The 24819-nt window shown below is 38.6% G+C and overlaps 1 protein-coding gene across 1 annotated transcript in view; it reads right to left on the bottom strand.

The window, feature by feature from the left end:
* The window catches only part of PTPRK (protein tyrosine phosphatase receptor type K), a 416718-nt gene that overhangs the window by 46622 nt on the left and 345277 nt on the right, over window positions 1-24819 (bottom strand). The window contains exon 13 of the mRNA XM_086461237.1: window positions 24469-24505. Within this exon, the coding sequence (XP_086317363.1) occupies window positions 24469-24505 (37 nt within the window). The remainder of the gene's footprint in view (window positions 1-24468; window positions 24506-24819) is intronic.

Genomic DNA, 24819 nt, shown 5'->3' with positions numbered 1-24819 from the left:
CCAGCCTTCAGTATTTTGTTTCCTGTAAAATCTGGCCCTTTTTCAAATAAAGTGAAAGAGTAAACTCTTGAGGTTCTCCTGAACTTCTTAGCACTAATAGGTGTCCAAGCAGCTGGAGCTCCGGGAGCATGAGGGAAAGGCGAGTACCCTCTTCCAAACCAACTGGGTATCACCCAGCTGCACATAGCAGCGGGCTGCAAGTACTGTCTCAGCCATTACCCTAATTATGCTGTTGCTCCCAAATCTGCTTATCCAAATACATCTGAAAGGTCTTATGTCAGCACTCTAAGCTAGGCCACCTGATTTTGCACTGAAACATCAGAGCAGAGGTGCTTATCCATGCTAGTCTACCAGCTGCAATGTGAGGGCAACAGCCTTTAGCTGACTGAAAGCTCCGACATCTTCCGCTACACCAGCCGTTTGCAACACAAATATGTTACCTAACTCTTAAACCCTGTGTAAGAAGTCACAAGCCTGTTTATAGGCTTGTTTACCACATTTGACATCCAGAAACGCAGCCGTTAATGGCACTGCAACAACATGAAGCTAATGCAATGACAACTGTATGAAAAAAACACATTGATGTTCACAGCTCTGGGTTGATTGACTAAAGAGTTCAGATCAGGACCTGCAATGACATTAAAAGCCTTTCATGTTGTGTCATTGCCTCTTTTTCTACATATCCCTATATTCCTAATATCTCAAAGAAACCTTCAAGCAGGAAGAAGAGGTGGCGGTCCTGCAGACTACAGGACAAAACATGTCTGCAAGAAAGAAGACTGTTAAAAGTGTATTGCCACTTTCTGAACATTTGGCTGTACTTTTTCACATTTTTCTGTTTTAATACAGAAGTCTTGTTGCCTTCAAACTTTAAACTCTAATCAATTTCTCTCTTCTGAAAGAAATAAGAGACTTTTTGTTATTTCCATCATTCATGTAAATACTCACACAAAACTGTGATGGGGGAACCAGTTGTAATAAACAGTCTCCATGACTAAAGTTAGATGAACTTTTTATATCTGGTATTACACTGGTTCATAAAAAGTAAAGATGAATCAGTTTTTAATTGCACAAAGCCTACTCAGAGAGAAGGCAGCCAGGCTGTAGGAAAAGTAATAGTGGGTTGTGCAGTATGCAGAACTAAAAGGTATCAGTTTGAAAGTGAATTTATGGCCCCCTTGGCTGCGTATTTTGTGGGTAGCGGAGCATTTAGTTGTTTTTATCCAGAGGATGAAATTAGCTGCTCTGTATTGGATATGCCTTGGGCTGTTGCTTTCCCAGCTAGCTTCTCCAGGAAAATACAACTGTGTCAGGAAAAAAAAGGATATATCTAACAAAACCCTCAAATTCATCGAGAAGTCAAAATAAATGAAGCCAACTATTACATGCAAATATTGTATTATGATTTATGTAATGGGTTGCTGTCAAAGAAGATTACTGTACTGGTATTTATGCTTTAAATCTGGTTTTAGGGTTTTCAGTCAGCTGTGATCTGATTAAAATGTGACTGATTTGGAAGAGAAAATCACCTTAAACTGAAGGAGTGCCAGGAACTCTTGCAGATGAGGTGGCAAAAATATCTATACTGAGGCCCCAAGCTTAGCCGAAAAACGAGTAAAAGCAAATTTGCATTTTAAAATAACAACAAAAATTTAATTAAACAAAGACTGACATGAAAACAATATGCTCTAGTATTCAGAGACACAGGTTAAGACACACCTGCATGTTTCTCATTTAAATTGTCCCTTTGGCAAAATACGACTTGCTATTTGAAATGCGCCAGCCACTCCACAGTGTGAGCTCCCATTCGTAAGCACATCTTCCTGACCATCCACAGTGAAAATGGCCTTTCTTCTCTTCAAGAAAGTGAAAAATGGCTTTACTTGATGACTAATTTGATACTTTAATGAATTATTCACTTCAGCTTCTCATTCCTCATTCCATAAAAACCAGGCAACATTATCTATCAGCTTTCTTAAGAGACAGCTAGCCAAGATTTTCAAACTTAGGTAGATGAAGTCACCCTGACATATTCACACAGCACCAACACAGGTGATGGCTTTCAGATGGCTCGAGCCCTCTCATAAATCAGATGTACTGTCATATTTTAAATAATGTTTGAAATGAAACATACAGCTGGGGAAACATATTAGCCAATCAATGCAATGACAATATCTCTTGATAAGACCTCCTCTTGCCTGACCTTAGTGTAATAACAAGACTAGTAAGTATTACGTGAAAACAAGGGGAAATGGCCTTAAGCTGCACCCGGGGAGGTTCAGGCTGGATATTAGGCAGAATTTCTTTACTGAAAGGGTTGTCAGGCACTGGAACAGCCTGCCCAGGGAGGTGGTGGAGTCACCATCCTGGAGGTGTTTAAGAGACGGGTAGATGTTGTACTTAGGGACATGGTTTAGTGGTGTTGGTAGAGCTAAGACAAAGGTTGGACTCAATGATCTTGAAGGCCTGTTCCAACCGAAACTTCTATGATTCTAACATAGTGCAATCCTGTATGATCATGTCTGCTATTTAGAGAATAACCCAAAAGTAAAATTAAATACAAAACTGTTTTCATACCTCAAGAATTTAAGAAATAGACAATGGAGAATAACAATGTATTTCTGAACCAAACATTAAATAACTTGGTACTACATTAAACTTCATAAGAAAAATATAAAAGCATTTTTTGATCACTAGAACACCTTAGAAGGTAAATGTTTATCTAACAGTTCTTTCAGCAGGACAAAATGCTGAAAAGGAAAAGCAAGAAATAAAAATGTAACTTGAGCTAAAATCACATATAACACTAACTTGTTTTCACTATGCAATAAATACCAACCTTTAGTATTAAAGGTCAACTGTCTTTGTTGATTTTTTTAAAGCGTAAATACACCTACCATTACCCCACTGAGAAAGAAGAGGCATTCAATTCCATGCTCCCAGTCTTGCACCAGGGCTGATATATTTCCACTCAGCTACATGAGATAATCTCCATGGAAAATAATTCTACTTTCTTCCACCTACAAAGTCAAGTGCCCCTGTACTTGGGATGGTAACACCACACCATGGTACAGCCTGGGGGTAGAAAGAAGCTTTGCAGAAAACAAGGAAAGACAGAATTGACCTTGTTGCCATCTTTAGCTGCCTTGTGGGTGGATGGATACAGAGAAGACACAGCAGACTCCGCTCAGACAGATACACAGCAAAACCACTAGGGGCCACAGACATGACTTGCAATAAGGGAAATCCCAAAGCAGATTATCATGGGGGAAAAAAAAAAAAAAAAAAAAAAAAAAAATCACAATAGGGGTGGTCAAACACTGCAACAGGTGGCCAAAGAGGAATCTCCATCTTTGGAGACATTCAAAACTCAGCTTGACAAGGCCCTGAGCAACCTATTTTAAGTTCCAATTTCAATCAAATTTAGCTGCGCCTGCTCTGAGTAAGGGTTTGAGTAGATGACCTCCAGAGGTCCCTTCCTACCTGAATTATTCCAAGATTCCTACTTCACACATGAAGACACCAGCTGATACTCCTTTCATCTCATTGCTCTAAGTAGTCATTATTGCCTTGCTTTCATAAATAAGTAAATGCATAAAGCAGTATTCTCTGAAACACATGGAATGCAGTTTTAATTCTGTATTTCTTCCAGTTTCAGTATTTCACTTATTCATGTTTGAGGCTTTTTTCTAAGGCTGTTGTAATTTCAAAAACAATCCTCTAAGATTCAATCAGAGCTGGCTCCTAGGAACTTTTTCAAGTTGACTGTAGCTTTAAGCATCTGGCCTGGAGCATTTAAGAAAAAAGCTCATACTCTGCTTTGTAAAAAGATTCCCAGTGGCCACTGATTATCTATAAAGATGAAGACTGCTCTTCAGGTCCTGCCTCTCAACCCAGCGGAGAAGAGACATTATATGAGTTAGTCCTTGCTTCCCAGAAAGCATCTTGATCAACTGAAGTTTCCTTAACTGAGAAACGGGACAGAAAGCGCCCCTTTAAGCTGCTATTAATATGACTACATACTGGGTAAAAGAACTTACTGCCTATGGCATGGGATTTCTTTCGTCCCTGAAACGCTCTCCTCATTTGCTTGTGGACCTCTCCCCAGGGCACCCCCCAGGGCTGGAGAAACCCCGCCATAAGAAAGAGCGTGGAGATAAGAGGGGCGATTCAGGTTTTAGTAGCAGAAAGACAGCTTGTGGTTAAAGGAGCTGCCCTAGGTCTGACAGGAAAATGAAAATACAGAGACATGGCAAGGGAAACGAGAAACGGAAAGAAAAAGAGTCTGGAAAACAGATATGCAGAACAAGGAAAACATGATGAAAAAAGAATTGGACTATTAGGAAAACAGAGAAAGAAAAAAATAGCAAAAAGGAAAACAGCAAAAGAAAGCAAGCATAAAATACAAAAAAAGAAGGAAGTAATGGTTGATACAGAAAGCATCTAAAATTCTTTAGTGATAAAAATAAGTTTTTTGATGAAATCAATGATTTTTGGTTGTAAATGTCAATCTAAATTGGACTTGAATTGTATTGCCTTGCTACATGAATCTGAGTGATACATGCCAATGAAAAGAGGAGCAAACACAAACATGGATCTCTCTGAGCAAAAGAGGTGGCTTCTTGTCTTTTTTCCAAAGGCACAATCTCAGAGCTGTTACAAACGTTACTTCATGCACTCTACAAAGGCCATCCCCTGTGCTGGTTAGCAATGATGACTCCAGATGCTACAACATGTGCTGCCACCACACAAAACTACCATGTAATTCTGCATAAATTGTCTGCCTTTCTGTGAGATGGGCAGAACAAGAACGTAAATAGCGTTATAAATCATGACTGAAACGCACTGTCAGATCTGCATGGAGTGATTTACAGATCAACCTCCTTGAGATATATATTACCACAGGTCACTGCTTCCGAGTCTTCAACTTTAGTGGTAGCATATACATTCCTTTCTATTTCTTACCATACAGGTAAAAAACAACCAACCAGCACCACTGAAGTGAGGGAAGGACTGTTAACTTGTACTTAAGAGACAAATACCAAAGCAGACCTTCCCATTTAACCTCCCTCTCCCCCACACAAATCAAACAACTCCTGCCTCAAACTGTTGCACAGCTTTTACCCTTGATGCTTCTTATAATGTTTTTAAGCTGGTATATTTTTTCTAAGCATAAAGAAATTATTTCTGAAAGTAATCTTTACTGACCAAACGAATGAATCGAAATCAGATTAAGCCCAAATATAAGCAAAGCAAGGACCAAATTTCAGAGTCTAATAACTCTTTGAAAAATTCTTGTTATTAGTATTGCATACACAGAGGCGTTAAGTGTGAACAGGTTTTTAAACTCAAACTGTTCCAGTTTGCTTCAAATATTCTCTACATTCAGCTGCTCTCTTGAGACCTGGGAAATCAAATAACTCCATACACATCTGAGAGCAGACCTTCAGTTGAAATCAGCAGGGCTATGCCAGAATGGATAAATGGAGGAGCGGTTTAGCCACACTTAATACAAACTACTAAAAGAAAAGCTTTATTTCAAGTCTCTCCATCTTCTGCTTGATCAAATGTAGTGAATAAATATGACAATTTAAGGACTTTCAGTTTACATAAAAGCAATACCTACTGCAAATTTTTTCGACAATTTGTTAGATGTATTGGCTCCAAGCTCCCAGCAGAATCATACACACACAAAACAAATCTTATTTTCACTCGTTTACAGCAAAACATATTTATGCCCACTAACCAAAAAATACTTTATTAAACATTCATAGATATTGCAGGTATTTATTAAACCAGTTTCATCACCAGAAGATATTTTTTATATAATATCAATTTTCTATCTGTTTATTGAGCACTCATAAAGCCTTTTTCAAGAAACAGTAAAATACATGAAATGTTTTAGTGCACAGCAATACACTAACTAAATTTCATTCTCACTTAGCTCATTGACTTAACAATGTTTACTTAGTGAATATGAATTCAAAACAAGTTTCATTGCATTGAACCATCTCACACTGATCTTGACTTTCGTCAAGGGTGAAAAGTACCACTTAAAAAAGAAACTTTAATTACAATTGCTGATTGAAAACCCAGGGACAGCAACAGCCAAATTAAATTTTTTGGGGGTTTTTTTGAAGAAGCCAAATATTCCACAGCCTGTAGCCCTAGAAGAATCAGTGTACTGGCGGTACTCTCTCATCAAAACCAAATATCTTCCTCCCATAGCATTGCCACCAGACCTGTGCTACCGCAGTTGGGTAGCAACTCTAGGAGACTCCTGCTTGGTGTTCTGCAAAGACCTTTCTCACAGGTTTGGCCCATCAAATACTCCAGTAACAAAAGATTTCATGCTTGGATTTCATCCCTGTCTTTACTGTTGGATGAGGGAAGGTTACAGCTGAGATTAGGGCGAGTTCAGTTCAGAGCCAGGTTATCCCTTTTTTTTCAGACAGGGCTCCCTGTGCATGAGGGTCTGTTCCCAGCACAATGAAATGAATGGGAATGGTTTGAAAAGCACTTCTAAGGTTAAAACAAGTCTTTTCACCTTGGCTAATATCTTAAAAAATTCAAGAGGGATGTGGGCAAAACAGCAAGAGAGTAGTAAACAGAGGTTTTCCAGGGAGGCTGAACTCAAGGAATCTGGGAGAAACGCAAGTGTATAGTAGCAGCTCTGGAAATTACATGTTTTCTCCTATTCCTTCAAAGGCTCTGTTCCTAAAATCCAGTTAGTAACAAGGAAAAATACACAGCTCATCCCCTTGTGCCCACTGGTATTTTTTTTCCAAATTTGAAGCTAATTGAGGATTTCATTAACGCAAAACTTCAGAAGACCAAATTTGAATCATCACTGCAGGCATACGCAGTGGAAGAAATTTTGCCCAAACTTTCTCCAGTCTTCTCCTTGGAAAGACAGTATGCTGAAAAGTCTAATGGTAAAATGCAAGCAATGCTTAGGGAATGTACTGAGTCTGGCTGGAATAGAGTAAACTTTCCTCACTACAGTCTGTAGGGTGCTGTGTTTTGGATTTGTGACCAAAACAGTGTGGGTAACACAGGAATGTTTTCGCTATTGCTGAGAGCACTTGCACGGAATCAAGGCTTTCTCTGTTTTTCACGTTGCCTCCCAGTGAGTAGCCTGGGGGTGGGCAACAGGTTGGGAGGGGGCACAACCAGGACAGTTGATCCCCAGTGACCAAAGAGATATTCCCTACCATATGATATCATGCTCAGCAATAAAATCTGGGAGTTTCATTTTTCCAAAGTAACCATAGCTCCCAGACTGGCTGGGCATTGGACTGTCTGTGGTGAATGACTTCCTTTGTATTACCTTTTAAAAATACATAAAACTTTCCTTTACTTATCAAACCATCTTCATTTTGCCCCGCAAGTTTTCTTACTTTTCCTCTTCTGATTCTCTTCCCCATTCTACTGGTGGGCAGAGTAAGCAGCTGGGCGGGTGCCTAGTTGCTGGTCAACTTTCCCACCCTCCAAAAAGTATACAGAAAGGAAAAAAAGAGTAACAATGAAAATCTGTTGAAATCTTAAAAAAAAAAAAAAAAAAAGGAAAACAAAACAAACCCCCTCACCCTTATACTGTTGGCCAGTTATATTCAGGTTGGTCATCTAAAACCAAAACAGTTATTGCTTCTTGTCTAATTAACGTAACATCTATGCTGCTCTGTTCAGTTACTTACTACACTGTAATTTGCATGTCTTCCCTCCTTCTCAGCTGAACCTTTAAAAATCTTTCAGGTATTAACTTGAGACAGAGCACTCCTATTTAACAGCTGAAAAAGCTGAAACAGAAAATAAACAAGCCTGGGGGTAACAAGGATCTCACACATGAGCTATAAATGTTTGCAGATAAAGGTAACGTTTGGCATAACTCTTACTTTCCACAGTGTCTTTTTCCCACTCCTCATTCTGCTGCTTTTACACCAAGGTAAAATAAGGCTATACCAGGTTTAGCAACCTAAAGAAAAAGCAGCCTACACTTACTAGCACTTCTTCACACATTTCTTTCCGATATACCTATCCTTACTCCTTTTTTTTTTTTCTTTCTTTCTTCCCCCCCCCCCCCCCCCCGATTTTTTACACAGTGTTTCAGGCAGTTTAAGATTAAATTATTTGAATGACAGACATGAAAGGTAAAGCACTCCAGTTTACCACCACTTTTTTTTCTCTATAGCAACAGAGGATGAATGAAAAGGGAATAAATGACACAGTAGTCCTTTCATAACCCCTTCTTCTTCCAAGAGCATTCTTTTTTATTCCCCTTGCTTTCAATTCAACTCATTCACGAAGGATTAGCATAACACATCTTTTTATGCTTGTAAGGGTTACAACTGTAATCGCTTCACCTCATCACTTTACTTAGAAATCCTGTCTCCAGAGGAGTAATTCGATTACTCATGACAATCCAACTTTTGCCTAACCAAATAGAAACTCATTATAATGCTGTGCTGGTGCATCAGTTTACTATGAGTGGATGGGAAAATAAACCCCAGCAACATGAATAGTTGGCGTGAAAGGAAGAAAGCAATTGTCACCTAACAAAAGGCTGCCAACAAAAGATAGGATGACTATTAGAAATTCTTAGTCCCATGGGCAGGGTAGCCTCCAAACTGGTAATGACCTGCAGCTTTTAGAAGTCTTGGGTTTCAAATGGGCATGGCAAGGCTATAAATTGATGAGAGCATCCGATTGCTTCCATCTGACTACTCTTTAGCAGGTACTGGGCAAGTGTATATAAAAACCTGAGAGAGAGCTTTTACACAGGCTGAGGAATAAACACCATCTTCTGTTGGCTGACAATACCTGTGTATGCACACATGCTAGTCCTTATAATGGCTTCTCTTGCTCTCTGCCTCTGAATTTCGAAAATGTACACAAAGCAATCTGACTGCATACTGCTTCGGAGTAAAACTAGTACCATCCTTAGTAACTCACAGCAGATAAGGATAAATGAAAAAAAAAAATGGGGACAACTGGCATCTCCAAATGACTTCCAGTTGTCCATATGCCCACAAGCATAAATCTAAGAAAAGCTCATGCTGATCGTGGCACAGAAGGACAGCACTTGGGGCAGAAGCACAGATGCCAGGATCATGGCCTTCTATTTAGAAGCAGAGCATTTTACTTTATTTTATATTATTTCTGTAGAGTGATTTAAGATGCCCAGATATAATGGCATAAGTTCTCAAAGGCAACATTTGTTATGCCAAAGGTTTAGAAGCATTAGGATCCAGCTGACAAATCTTTAGCTGTTAGACTGGCTTAGGTCTGTTTTCAGCTTTTGGAGCCCATAACTATCTTCTTGATTTTTATTTTTACAGATTCCTAAGGATTTCAGCACAACATATGGGTGGCATTAAGGGCATTAAGGATTTATAAATTCATATCATCATTATAAAAACTCACAAAGTCTGAAATATATTTGGGGTTAAATGCAATACATACACTACTTGTGGTCAAATTAAATACTGATGTGTTCATGTCTGTGCCAAGAAGAAAAAGAGAGAACATCCTGTTTACAGTAGCTGTATGAATAAAACATTCCAGGCTTACTCATAAAGAAAGTAGTTCATTGCATTTACTTTAGCCTGACTTCTTTTTAATCTGGAATTTCTTTTTACTTAAAGTCCCTGTTCTTTTACATTCCTCTAGGCACTTAACCTTTATTGTGATGTGTGTGTACTTTACAGTGACTGGAAATCAATAACAATTCTGATACCAAGTCCTTTTTGTCTTGAAAAACTTAAAATATCCCTAAGACAGCATCTTTCTTCAATACTACTCATGGGAATTTACTAATAATCACATTGTTAGATGTGAGTGGAGAAATTGAGTATGTGGAATAAAAGCCAGACTTTAAAATGAAAGTAAGTCCTCAGAGCATAGGGAAAGCAGTTGGTTATTATTATTTTGCAAGTTATTGTTCCACATACACACTTCTGCAATAACCATGCTCATTCCATACAGGCGAAGTACCTGTATTTTTTCCCTTTACTCCATAGTTAAAAACCAGGAAAGCAATCCTCCAACCAAAATCTCATGCTCTGATCCTAATGCGATCCCACGGTGGGAGGGACTTTGTCTCCCTGGTCCCTGTCTTGTGCGCCATTAACTTGAGAGCTGTGAGGAAAGAGGTTGCCAGTGAAAACCGAGGCAAAAAAGTTGTTGAGAACTTCAGCCTTCTCCTCGTCTGTTGTTACTAGCTCACCATTGCAGCTCATCAGAGGGAGTACACTTTTTCTGACCTTTTTTTTCTTGTTTACATATCTGTAGAAGCCCTTCTTATTTTCCTTTGCATCCCTTACCAAGTTCAGCTCCAGCCACGCCTTGGCCTTTCTGACCTCATCCCTACACAACCGGGTAACGTCCCTGTGCTCTTCCCAGGATACCTGTCCCTGCTTCCCCTGCCTGTGCCCTTCCATCTTGCCTTTTAGTTTGACCAACAGGTCCAGCGCAGAGCCACAAAGATGATTAAGGGGGTGGAAACCTCCCTTATGATGAAAGGCTGAGTTGGGTCTCTTTAGCTTGGAGAAGAGGAGGCTGAGGGGTCACCTCATTAATGTTTATAAATATGTAAAGGGCGAGCGTCAGGAGGATGGAGCCGGGATCTTCTTGGTGATGTCCAAAGACAGGACAAGGGCCAACGGGTGCAAGCTGGAGCATAGGAGGTTTCACGTTAACATAAGGAAAAACTTTTTCACTGTGAGGGTGACAGAGCACTGGAACAGGCTGCCCAGAGAGGTTGTGGAGTCTCCTTCTCTGGAGACATTCAAAACGTGCCTGGACGCGTTTCTGCGTGATCTACTTTAGGTGGTCCTGCTCTGGAAAGGGGGTTGGACTAGATGATCTTTTGAGGTCTCTTCCAACCCCTAACATTCTGTGACTCAGCCATGCTGGTCTCTTGCCCAATTTCTTAGACCTGAGGATTGGGAGCTCTTGTGCTCTATGGAAAGCATTCTTAAAGATCTGCCAGCTCTGCTCTGCTCCCTTGCCCGAGGGCCATTTCCCAGGCAGTCTTATTGACAACGCCTTGAAGAGCTGGAAGTTTGCTCTCCTAAAAAGAACCAAATCATTTACAGGAACAAGAACATACATTTCCTTTTGCCTCCTGCCTTGTTGATTTGCCATTGCTTGTTTGCTAAAAATGTTTGTTAAAATATTAATTATATGAGTGTGCTGTTAAAGAAACAAGCTATTCTGTTTGAAGAAAAGCAGTGCTGTGCAGACAGCACAGGCACGGCTAGGAAAAGCAATGCTGTATATCACAACGGGAACAAGACCTTTCTCTTTAATAAAGAACTCCCAACAGAAAAGTTGAAATACCTCATATTAAACTGGACAGTAACAATAATAAAATGGAAGAGACAGTGGAAAAGCCTCAGCACACACATGAAAGCACTTATCCATATTTCATATGCCCTGCCCCAAATAAGCAACAAGTCCTCAATGTTGTTTAACCAAGTTAAAAATACATTGCGTGACTGTGAATATCACAAGCTAGCCATCATCCTTACAGATACAGTATTTTTTAGTGTTCATTATGACGGTATCTTTTTTTTCACTTGTCTGTAAAACATCTAGTTAGACATTTGATCAGGAGACACAGACCACGTAGTTCTCAAAATTAATATCACACAAACACCGGCAGGATAGGAAAATGGCTGAGTGTCTGTTCTCATAAAAAATTAATTTAAAACACAGTAGCCAGTTTCAAAGTTGGCAAAAGAAATGTTCTTTCTAACTGTACTTAGCCTCTAGTTTAGGGATATTACATTTATGTTGCTGTCTTAAACATTTATACTACAGTATAAATTTGTTCTACCTACCTTTATCATTTTCAAACAGGGAACAGCTACATCTTGAGAAGGGAGAGAAAACGATGAAAGACTTACAGTCAGCTTATCCTGCATGATTTTATTTCCCCTTTAGCCTAACAAATGTTAAGACAATTTGTGGCGAATCTTGCATTTCTTCTTATGTTGTGGCCAGCGATGGCAATGACAAAATTTGCATGATGAAATACTTCTGTATTGGATATGCTCAAGGAGCCTCCATACACAGCTCAATGGAGTATGTTGTACAGCTGACGTGTTCTGCTTTGAAGAGAGGTTGAGCAAGCAGCTCAAATGTGGAAGAAGTAATATTTTAAGAAATTTTATCACTTGATAAAAAGCAGCTGTCATTTGGTTTTATAGTTTTGAAAAACTAGTCGAGTGTCTTGTTCAGCATATGGACACATTTTAATTTTCCCAAATCTCAGAATGAATAATTATAGCAATCAGGTCACTATTGCTCTGGCAGCATGACCCCACCTCAGCAGTGACAGGCGATACATCACGTGCTAAGGTCCCTGACAGCTTATCACCTCCATGGGCTGCCTGGTGGCAGACGAGGCAGTACACACTTGCTGCAGGTTCAGGCAGCAACGGTATGTAGTTGGTTGTTCCTCTTCTCCAAACTATAGGCATTAGTTTATACAAAAGTCTATCAGGTTCAGGGCCAAGGGCTGGGTCAGCAGTCAGCCATTAAATCTGGAATTCCCATATCCTCAGACTATACTCAAAACAATGCAGCTATGCTATCTCTGAAGAACAAGGGCTCTGCTGAACTTTTCTAATCACAAACACAAGATGACTCCAGAGGCCTGCCATGAACAACTGAACAGGCCTTCCTGCAGCTAAGCTTCTGCAAGTCAGCCCACTGTCCTCCAAATGCTGCAGTGCTGTGTGCCTACTGTCTATCATGTTACATTATGATCTAGCCAAGCACTACAGACTTCCTCCTCCAGCAAACCAAGTTGTTTTACCTAAGTAATTGTTTGTTATTTGTCCAAAACAGTTCCTTGCATGGGTTACTCAATAAAATAAAGTATAAAATATTTGTACTTCTCAAAACAATTTGTAAAAATACTTTCAGCTGGTTCTGTTCCATGGGTATAAAATTTCACTGTCTCAATTTCAACACTATTACTCAAAATGTGACGTCCAGGAAATTATGGTTTCTGTTGCTTGATTCTCTGCATGCACAAATTGATTTCGCTTTTTGAGTCTAAGGTAACTCTTCAGTTCAGTTTGAATTGAGCCCAAATTAGTAAAGCTATTTAATTTGGCTAAGTAACATCATGCTTCAGATCTTATGCTGAGTAAGCAATATTTTTTTTATACCAAGTCAACCAGATTATCAGCTTTCATATTTGGCCAAGCATATAATGAGATTCAGTTTGCCATCTCTCAGTCCCTAAACTGCCAGCTACTTATGTGGAATGAAGGCTTCTACATTCTGTTCAAAAGCAAGATGGTAGATTTACAAACAGGTAGTGACCATTGCAAACAGTCACCAGCCTCTCCCATCTTAGCATGTGGCATGATCTAGGCTGAAACATGTAAAGTGATTGATAATAGCAAGGGCATGCACCACCGTTCAAGTTACTGATGAAAAATCCAATCTAACACTGATGGTTAATATGTGATGGCTATTCATGGGGACTTGTGACATATATTCCTCAATAGAGAGAGTAATCTGAAAAATCAACCTTCCTATCTGAAATCTGTAACAGAATTTTCCGTCAATGTGCGATTAGAAAATGAAATGTGTTACCACATACAGCAATAGTCATCTTTGATCACATTTGAGATACAAAGGACAGAGGCTTCTTCTAGATGTTTCACTGAGCAGATGATGAATCCAGCACCCAGATTTCACAGTCCGGTATCTTAAAAACCTTTACAACAGGGCAAGGAATGGTAACCACTTCCATTAGGTGTACAAAAGGAAGTGCCATGAAAGATGAACACAGGGATGTAACATTATGGCTCAGTGATTTCAAGCAGAATGGGAACTAGCTGACAACCTTTCTAAATTTTGGAATAACATCAGATACTAAGCCCTTTAGGATTAAATCTTTATGAACTACCAGTAGTGAGAAACACTAAACAACTATGAGAAAACCTGTTTACATCTGCAGAAATTAATGACAGCATGTTGAATTATAGTCCTTATAACATTTCTTACAAAATGCTAGGGAATGCAGCATCGCCATTTCAAAATAGGAATGGTAAGTCTCAATTCAGCAGAATCTGAGAAATTAGAAACAGCTCAAGGATTAATTGAGATTTGCTTGACTATGTATTTTCTGTTGTAATGGGTCAACAAAACAAGCAGACAATTCAGATAATCTGGACGGCATTAGTGTACATAAAAATTAAGGCTCACACTAAAAAACACCTGTACTTATGCAAATCAACTGCCTTCCATATGGTGAGGCAATCTGAATGTCAATTACAGTAACTGTAGAATCCTACCCCTTATCTCTCTCTCACTATTGTTAAAAACATGGATATAACAGCAAAAACTCCTTCAACAGTTCCAGCTAATAGTCACCAATTTGGTTTTCCCATCAGTATCTAACAGTCCCAACAATAAGATGTACAATCAGACAATATTTTTAAAAATGTATCTTCATAGCATATAATTATAGAACAGTTTGGGTTATTTAGCTAGATCAGGTTGCTTAGAGCCCCGTCCAGCCTGACCTTGGAAAGTTTCCAGGGACAGGGATTCTACCACCTCTCTGGCCATCCTGTTCCAGTGTTTAGAAAAAAAATATGATTTACATCTTCTGTAAGTAGCTCTTTGAAATGGCAAAGTCAGAAGTACAGTAGCACCAGGGATGGAGTGATTATGATGCCTGTTTTCTATCAGTATATATGGACTTAATTTTATTGTCTCAGAAAGAAGCTCGTTTTCATGATACTGTGAAGTGTACAGATATAATCTGGTTTGCTACCATATTCACTTATACCATAGAGCACTGATTTTATTTGCATGTTACGATGCTGTAAGCACCTGTTCTTTGCCAGAGTAGAAAATCTTCAGGTGTAATTTCCCACACTGTGTAACTGGTGACAGTTAAAGGATTTGCCTTTAACTTGCCCATTAACCACCTCATTATGTTACCTCTGAGCTTTTCTCTGCATTTCAACTGCCCATAGAAACCAGCTTTGGGCAACCTGTTGTCCAACATGAGAACTAGGTCTGGATAACTGGATGTCCTGTAATCTTGCTTCAGTGCTGACACTGAATTCAGGAGTGTAGCATTCTAGGTAACAACCCACAGTTTTATGGCAGCAAGGGCATGAAAGCAGAGCATTGGAAAATGTTTGGATGCTCAATGTGGATATCATACAGTCCAAGTTTCATAGCCATACAGAGTGGCAACAACTAACGCACAATAGATGTTTACTTTTATTCAAAGCCAGATGTCTCTTATTTCAGACATGCTGCTTCAATGTCCTAAATACTATATTGGCTTTTGTTATTCCCTCCATGATTTTGCTATTAACTGTGGTGTTTTGAAAAAAGTATGCTGCTGAAGTAGCATTGCTGTTCTCACAAATTTCAGTAGTGCGTTGTCAGCCCAGACTACTGCCTCAGGATATTTTCCACCACAGCAAGGTTAGAGCAGGACCTCTTTTTCCTCTATGCTAATGGCTTGGCTAAACCACTTGGCAGAGGGTCTGAAACAGTCAATAATACATAGTCTGCTTACATATGTGTGAATAACCAATACTCAGTCATTAGTAAAGACCAAGTAACACGAGTCAGCAGATATGGGACCTCTGATTTAATGTTCAGGTTAAATATTCTGGCATCTATATGGTATTGAATGTGGTTATCTTTCCTGTTGACTCAACAAAGCAAACCTTAATCAGAAGTGGCAAAGGATGCAATCTGTTTCATCACCTCTGACAGTAAAGCGTTCTGGAAGTCCATTCTGATCAAGAACCTTCATCACCATGTCGCTGTGGAGCACAGAGAATATTCACAGTCCTTTTGAGACTGCTGAATTTGCACAAAAGCCTCCACACACTTCCAAAGTTGACAGCATTGGAAACCACACACAGGGCTGTAATTCTGTTCCCTATCCTTGGAATTTACCTGGCTACAAAAATCACTTTAACAGTGCCTGTAATTGCCTCCTGCTCTGACGACACATGTGTGATAACTACATGATTTCTAGAAAGATTATCCCTCCTGCAAGGTCCGTCTGCCATAAGGGTATGGTCAGGATCTTCCCAGAAATAGTGTGGTTAGCACACAACTTCCCATCAGAACAGAAAGCAGTTTGTGCTCCTGAACTTCAGAGCCATTGTCTCCTTATACAGCTTATGAAGCATCAATCTCTGTATTGCAGTAATCTGGCAGCAGTGCTAATCAACCATCCTGACTTGCTCTGCCACACATTTGACAGTGTTTAGGAAGTGCTGCTACGCTTGGCAATGCTGCTCCTTGTTTCTAGATGAGTAGCTGTACAACTTAGCACTCTGTCAGAGATGACAAGCAAATAGTTTAGTAAACCCTTGTAATGTTCATGACAACGAGGTGGAACTTCTTTTCGTTTAGTTAAAAGCGTTTGACTAGATACAGAGAAATATAGTGATGCTGATTTTAGGCTCATAAACGGTTTTCATAAAAATCAATAAGCACATTTCTGATTTAAATTTTGCCAAAGTCCTTCTGTGTTCTTTGGGCATCATTCTTTCTTGAGATAAAGTCCTGCTTGTCCTTCCTGTCCAGGTGCATAGTGAGAAGCTTTATTGCTTAAAAATATCTTGTCTTCCATTAAAAATTCCTCTGTGCAAGGTAGCTGTTAATACAAGGATGGATAATTACAAAGATTATCACCTCTGTGCTAAGGTGTCGCATATTGATGTAACATTTTATGTTTGTTTTTTGAAATTGGACTGAAGTAGCTTTGACCTTGAGGTTCAACTTCTATCAGTTTTAAACATGACCTCAAGACCTTCTGGCTACACCTGAAGATGGTGAAGACTACCTCCGTCTTGCCTTTCACCACTACTCCAGCATCTGCTGTCATTTCTACCCTGCTTTCAGAACTCCTTGTACAATTGTTCTAACCTAGGAAACATTTAAAATTATTTTGACTACGTTAAGTTAGTTTATTTTGGTGAATCTGAGTGAGATCAGTTGTTTGTAACAGCAATTGCAATGAGCTGCTGACAGGCACTGTTTCCACCAGCTCTGTGACCACCAGGTATACATACTCTCTAAGAATTTGATTTTCTATTTGTGTTGGCTTATGTGTGATCTACCAACATCAACTCCTCATTATTAAGGACCATATCATCAATCTGCCATGTAAATGACTTTTATTTCACCAGTGCTAAGCTGTAGTGTAGGAAGGAAGCTCCTATTATTTTAATGTTGAATGCATCCATGTTGTCTCCTAATGACAGCACATCAGAAAGATGGGACAGTGATGACCAGCTAGGGCTCAGAGCATATCATGACTACCTGAGTGCCATTCAAGTTTTTGTTACCACTTCCAAAACAACCTGGGACTTGCCTACAAACTTCCAAATCCAATAAATATGTGTATATTAAAATCTCTCAGTCTAATGCACGATTTCTTGGAACTGGTTTCAAGCACGACTGATTTTGACCTCATCAGTTTGAACTGTAGTTTGTAGTGGCACTAATAACAGTGATAAGGTACCTGTGTCTGTGGATATTTCTAGCATCAGCAATTGGTTGCTTTATCGGGTACAGAATTAAACTTACATGTCAATGATGTGTATGGCAAAACCTACTCTGGACTGTCAGTGTTGACGTGGCCGCTAATGGGGAGAAAGCATCATTCTGGCTGAAGACTACTTACTGACTGGATGTAAACACAATTAATAGAGAACCTTTTCTCCTTCTGTCTTCGACAAGGTGAAACAGCACTGTCCCTTAATGGGGCTGCTCTAAAGCTCTGCTGCTGCACAGATAAGCCAAACTCCTGTCGCTCCTGGGCCAAACGTGCACGTGAAATGCCTGTGATGGACTGTTAGAGGCAGAAATTTCTGCCTGTTCCACCTCACACACTCTTCAACCCCAGACATTGCAAGGGGCCATTTTATGCAATATAAAATGAATTTATGCATTTTATCACAATATAAAATGAAAACAGACACAGGCCATCTGTGTGAAAAGGGGCTAATAATCCCATCCTATCAGGTGATGATAGAGTTTACCTTCTCTAAACACTTGTAATTTTACAACGACATGAAGAAGGTAAAGACATAAGAAAAGGCAAGCAAGAAATTATGAAAAAACAGAAAAAAGAGTAGCTAAAATAAAACAAAACTCAACCCTCTGCACTATTAGCAAATACTAATTTTAAATGGTCAGTTCAACTGCATATCTATTATAAGGGGAATCAAGGATTTTCTACTTCAGTTAAAAGTCTAATGGTTTTGTAAAAACAGTAGATTTCTACCTTTATGTCTCCATATTTTTACCAATGGATGCAAAACATTCAGTGCCCACAATCTGATTCATGAAATAATATTCATAATAGCTGAAGAAACCAGGCACCTACTAAAAACACATATATGCTAGGATGCTGATCCTTCACTTAGAGCAGATAATGTATCAACATTCAATCTCTACTCTTTAAATATAAACTAGAATCCTCTACCTGAATTCTTACTTTTAAAATTCTTATTCTTTAGGAAACTTTTAAGGTTCCTAAGATTTCAATCTGCTTATAGCACCTGCACAAAGTAATTTGTTAAGTATCTTGGCCAAATGAAATACTGAAACAAACCCAAGGAAAGCTAGTATTTATTATATCTTTGGACTCAAAATTTCTTCATTCTAATGACTGATTTTTTTAAACACACTGAAATGTATCACTAGTGTTTCCTCTTACAAATTTAAGGATTTTAAAAAAGCTATCTTTCAAAAACAAACTAAATTTAATAACAGAATGTTTGCATGTAATACACTTATTCAGTAATCAATGTATTTAAAAATAAAGTTCTCTACTCAAGCAATTAGACTTATTAATTGCATTCACTAGATTTACTCATCCATGAAACTTTTCTGACCAAGAGCAGTCAACTAGTCTTTCAAAACATAGTAATAAACCCATATTCCTGAAGACTTGGGAAAGGGGCCAGAAACTAGGAAATACTTCTGATCATAATTATTCTCAAACACAGTTAAAATAAATGGTTTGGCTCAGGCAACGTCATAAACATAAAAACATGAGGTACTTTAGAGGTTTTTTGCTGTTACCGTCAGAAGGAAGCCTTATTTCTTAGAGATATCAAGCAACAAGCAGAAAAGAGTACTTCTTTTTGGTGTCTTATAATAAAGAAATTGTTGTCTCATGCATATCAATAAGGTAGTTTCACCTAATAAATGCTGTTGTTACATTAAATTCCTTTTTACTCAAAATTCTGGTAATTGAATTCCATGATTTTATTACTCTCTGCACATATATGAAAATATCCACATTATAGGTTTTGTGTCTGGAAATCTGGAGGTGTCCCTCAGTTAACTGCCTTTTTTATAACCATCATCAAGTATTCCATCAAAGAATCATTCAATTTTTTATTTACAACCAAAGGTATCACTTATCAGAACTGGCAGATGTGGTTGCTTGGTGAGCTACTGCAATTTCACAGATAAAAGAGGAAAATATGCCATGCTAATATTCTGTTACCATCTTTGGAAAGCTCCGCAAGTCAGTTAAAATCTCTTCTTTGCAAGATAAAAGACATTATGCAAAAGACCACTGAAATTTAAACACATTAATAGCTTTTTCCTATGAATGAGTGAAAAGAAAGTAGTGAGTTAGGCAACATCTGCATTCTTCTCTAAATTTATATTGCCACTTAGGTCTCCAGTGCCTATTATGATGGTACAGCTAAAAGTCATTGTAGGAGCATCGATCCAAACATAAAAACAACAGTGAGAGAAGCTTCATTTCATATACATTTAGCATCTGAAATCTTCCCTCATTTGTGCATTAATCAGTAACAGGCATATCTGAGCATCCTGCTACAGGAGGTGATTTGACTTTCACAAATTTCCCTAAGAGCAGAAACATCATCAGGAACAATTTCAAGGAAATAATTATGGTCTAGACAGATTTATGACTTCTAAAGACCTAATCCAAAGCACATTAATGTCAGTTGAAGGACTCCCATTGACATCAAAGGCCTTTGGATCAATCCCCAACTGCTGTGGGAATGAATTCAGAGCAATAATGATGGTGGACTAAATGCACACTTGCAGTTGAAATGTTACCACCCAGACCTTTTTATTCCTCAAATCAGATTAAAAAGCAATTTTCTGCTATTTCACAATTACATCCAGATGCGCGTCATCTCAAATGGCATTTTCATCCATCTGTATGAACCAAACGTGCATAGAGATAGAGAAGTTCTACACTGCCTGAACTAATAATACAAATGAAAACCACAACGGAAGATAATTTTGGAGGTGAAGAAGTTCATGTTTTAAATGTGGAGTGAAACCTTGGACTTCACTTACTCCTTCTAACTACTTTGGGATAGAGCTGCCAGGCCCACCACTTCTTTATTTACTGCCACAGTAGATTTCTTCTAATTAAATTTTCAATGTTTTTCTCTAGTCCTCTAAACAAAACAAAAGAATACACGTAAATCAGTGTTAGCCTCAAACTTGGCAGCCTAAAGACTGTCAGAAATGTCAGCTTCATATACTCTCTGCTTAATAACAGCTCTGCTGTCCCTTCTGTCCTCTTAAATGTCTATTTAAATGCTAACTAATTTGAAGCATCACTCTTCTCTAACCACGTTAATCTGGTTTCATTCCCTTAGAAGCTGATATCGTTTTAGACTGTAAAATGAAATGTAAAATGAAAAACCCAACTCCAAGATGTGACTGATCAGTCATCAACATTGTGTGATACTCTAAGTGTATGCTGCGAGAATCATGTATCTTTTATTCACTCCTCTAGAAATACTTTGGTTAGGCAGGTTCAGTATCATGTATTCATTGTGATATGAGCATGTTATAGACTGGTTGAACTCTGCCTTACCAAAGTAGTTTCAGGAAGTCTGAGAACTTTTTTTGGGAATTTATATGTAACACTTTTTTTTTTTTTTTTTTGTTAAATAAGGCACATTTCCTAGCATAATTCTGTATTTCCATTAATTTTCTTCTCTTTCTTCAGTTACTGCATGTGGGAAACGAGATTAGTGAATGGGTAATGCTACTACCTAGATTTGAAATATAATGAGGTAGAAAACAATTAATGGGTTGGTTTTGTTTGTTGTTTGTTTGTTTTAATTGATGCTGATTACTGGTTACTAAGAGGATCTGAATGGGAAGGGAATTCAGGTTGGCAGAGGAAGGCAATATTGGCTAAAAATATCCAAGGAATTAAAATGGTTCACAGTTCATATATTTTCTGGGCTACACTTGTAATGGAAATGGTTGGTGCTTTAGTTATGTCCTACCCATGACTTGCATCACAAGGAGTTATTTTTATCCTGGTTTCCTCAAGAATCAAAGCTTATGTGAACAGACTGTATACACATGTGCAACTTTCATACCCTCTTGCCACATCTAATAACTTGGGACTCTCTTGGCCAGTTCAGTCCAATCTGCAGAAGGGCAAAATTCACAAAGTCATTAAATTCTTACGAGCTTTGTGGAAATAGGCGTTCAGATAAAGGGGGAATCCTATTATTACCCTAAATCATCAAAGAATCACTCTGGCATTCATCCTTCAGCTGTGAGTACACAGGAACTGCTCAGGAAACTGCTTTTTAATTTGGTCCTGTTCCAGTATTTTCTTCCATGAAAAATTAACTCAGTGTATTTTAATACAGCAGACACTAGTAAGCCTCTCAGCTTACTCTAAAGATATTTTTTCAAGACACACCAAAAGCAACAACATACTTTAGTCATGATTTGGCACCATCTCTCAGGTAAGTTCACACTTCAGCGCATTTTGACATCAGAAGCGCATGAGAACATTGCACCTGGAATATACAGACTGAAAAAGTAGAAGCGCTTCAATTTAAATTTGCTGACGTTCACCAGTTTAACACCAATAACCAAACTATTCCATCAATTCTCCAAGGTTGAAGGCAACCTGTGGGAATGATACATGCAAAACCCCTTATGCATTAAAATACATGTAAATTATGTTAATAGGGAACTGCCCAAGCAAACAAAAAATTAGTGAGGGAAACCTCTAAGAAAGCTGAATTATCAAGATTATAATTTCAGAGATACGAACTTCTTCAGCACCAAACCACATTACTATCGTATTTTTTTCCACCTTTACATTGTTTTGGTGTGAACATACACAGTAGATAATACCAGTGAATATACACAGTATAAAACACCAGATCCTTGAACAAGATAAAATTGAGAAAGTACCTTTGGTGATAATACTGAACTTCACCACCAGGGAAATTTTGTCTTGCCTTTACATGCACCTTTAATGTCGTGCGTGTGTGTCCACCTGCCCCACTCCGTTCCACCCCAGATCTTTATGATTTTTAATGTTCATGGCAAAATTCACTTTGGCCAGCTGTAGGCTGCTTCAAGTCACAGAAGATGATGCAGAACTACACGCTAATTTTATAACTGAATACATAATATAGACAATTGGCTGGACTTTAGAAGGGTACGTTAGCTTTACTGGCATGCATTATGTAAGGTGAGTCCTCTTTTCCCTATGAATGTATTACAAATGTAACCACATGTATTCTAGTTCAAGGATTCAAAGCAAACTTAAACACTGAAAAAAATCAGCATAACCGGATGAACATATAGATAAACCAATATATTAAGTATACTTTTCTTTAAGTACAACAAATAGTGGTATCATTTTTAAAATGGAACCACGGGAAAAAAATTCAGTATCAGCTTTTAAAAAATTATTTATAATACCAGTATAACTCGCTTGAGTGCCTTTGAAGCGATGATGGCCTATCAAATGCCTTCCTTGAAAGCAAGAGAAAGCATTTGCTCCTAATGCTGCCTCCCCCCATGTCACATCTATCAATTTAAACGAAGTCAGAGAAAACATTTTCGTTTAGTTCCACATTCAAGGAGCGTAGTACCGAAATATTAGGCAATGCAGTTACTTCAGCAAATCTCGTCTTTAGCCAGTGTGGCAAAGGCAAGATTTATGGCATGATGGTAAGAAACGTGCTGCTCATTTTCCCTTTCTTTCAGACTACGGCCATTGGGGTGAACGTGACATGGCAGAGGAAGGCATACAAGCAAACACCAACAGGACTACTGCTCCATGAACATTGCTTTGAGATTGGTGGACTGAGTATGGATGTGTGAAAACTAGTTTCCTCATAAGACAAGTGAATTCCTTCCCTGTTTTACTATTACTATCCAGAAAATTTATGATGAGAGGTACCACTGCTTTCCACTTTCTCAGTCCTGCAATGTTTTAGGTTATTTCTGAGCCTTTCAAGACTCTCCCTTGACTCAAATCCTAGCATTACATGCTTGTGGTACATAAATATTTGTTTATGCAAATATATTTTAATTCAAACATTTAATCTTGCCAAGTAAACATAAGACAGATAGTGCTGAGGTACTTTTCACAGAAGACTTAGCTCACAGTTTTAATTTCCTGTGTTTATTAGCTTACATCACTTGACAAAAATATTAACATGTCTTGAGAAGTACATTTTATTTTCCAGTTTCTCAAGAAAACATTTGGTTGCTACATCTCAGTAGAGGCATCAGCTTTTAATTGGAGCAAGTTTTAAATTGAAAGAAGCTATTAAAAAAATGGTGCTGATGTGCCACTGTAGTACTTTAAATGCCCACTTGCTCATATCTAAAGTTGGTTTTATGCTGAATACCAATATGCAATTAGAAAGAGACAATGTAAGTAGTGCTGGGCCTCTACAGTGTACTCTCTTAGCATTTGTAAGCTTCTTTCTTGTTTACACTGCCAGAGTCTATCAAATAACTCTCATGTTGACACAATCAAGCAACCAAAATGAATGGCTATAAATACCATCAATGCAAGAGTTAACAATAAGCAGAACAACCAAGTCCTCATTTGAAAAGCTCATTTCTGAGCGAGCAGTATGTGATTAACCCGCTGTATGTGGGGTCAATATGATTTATTCTCACAGCTATGCAGTCAGCCTTAGCCCTGGGCCTCACTTACTATCAAAGACATAAGCCTTCTTCAAATCAACCCTCCCCTATGTCTAGCTAACACTTGGAGCTCTTACTTAGGAAAATTAACTAGCATGTCCTTCATTTAAATTATTTCCACCCCTGCTTGGAAATAATTGTTAGCATAACAGACAGTTTAACCAAGGGTGCTGTCTAGTCTCTAGTCCATCTATCTGCCGCCTGCAATGCTCCAGCAGCCTAAAAGCAGATCTTGAATGCCACAGATGGAAAAAAAAAGAGCGCTTATTTTGTCTAAATTCTAAGTATTGCTAGAACAGTACTGTCTTGGCCCAATAACAAAGAATAAAAAGCAGTAGCCCACTACATTTTAAGACAATCAAGGGGTTCAAAATAGAGGGATAGCACTGGCCTTGGTTCAAACATTTAATATAAATGCCACATTTCATTAGAAAAGCTACTTTGCATGGAGGGACGACGTCTTACCTTTCGTAGCTATTCGAACACATTGAGTTTTGGTTTCCTGTTGAGGAGGGAAAAGCAAAGAAAACAGTCAGATCACATTGCTTTTTCTTGCCCTCCCCCACTCCCTAAATGCATCCTAGATCTGCTGATCAGCTGGGGCAACCCAACAATGTGACTCAGGGCTCTGTGCTTAGCAGGGGAGGAGGCTGGGTGATTTTGCCTTTACAAAAGCTGGATGAAACCTAGACATTGGTCTGTACTATCCAGGATAAAAGGTGTGGGACAGTCCAAATGTAGCAAAACTTCAGATTATTCAAATCAAGTGGAAATCATGCCATAAGACTACAAGAGAGGGTGCAGCAGAAGAAAAGG

The sequence above is a fragment of the Leptosomus discolor genome, chromosome 2 (assembly GCF_034619465.1).
Source record: "Leptosomus discolor isolate bLepDis1 chromosome 2, bLepDis1.hap2, whole genome shotgun sequence".
NCBI lineage: Eukaryota > Metazoa > Chordata > Aves > Leptosomiformes > Leptosomidae > Leptosomus > Leptosomus discolor.
This window is presented reverse-complemented; position numbering and strand designations above follow the sequence as displayed.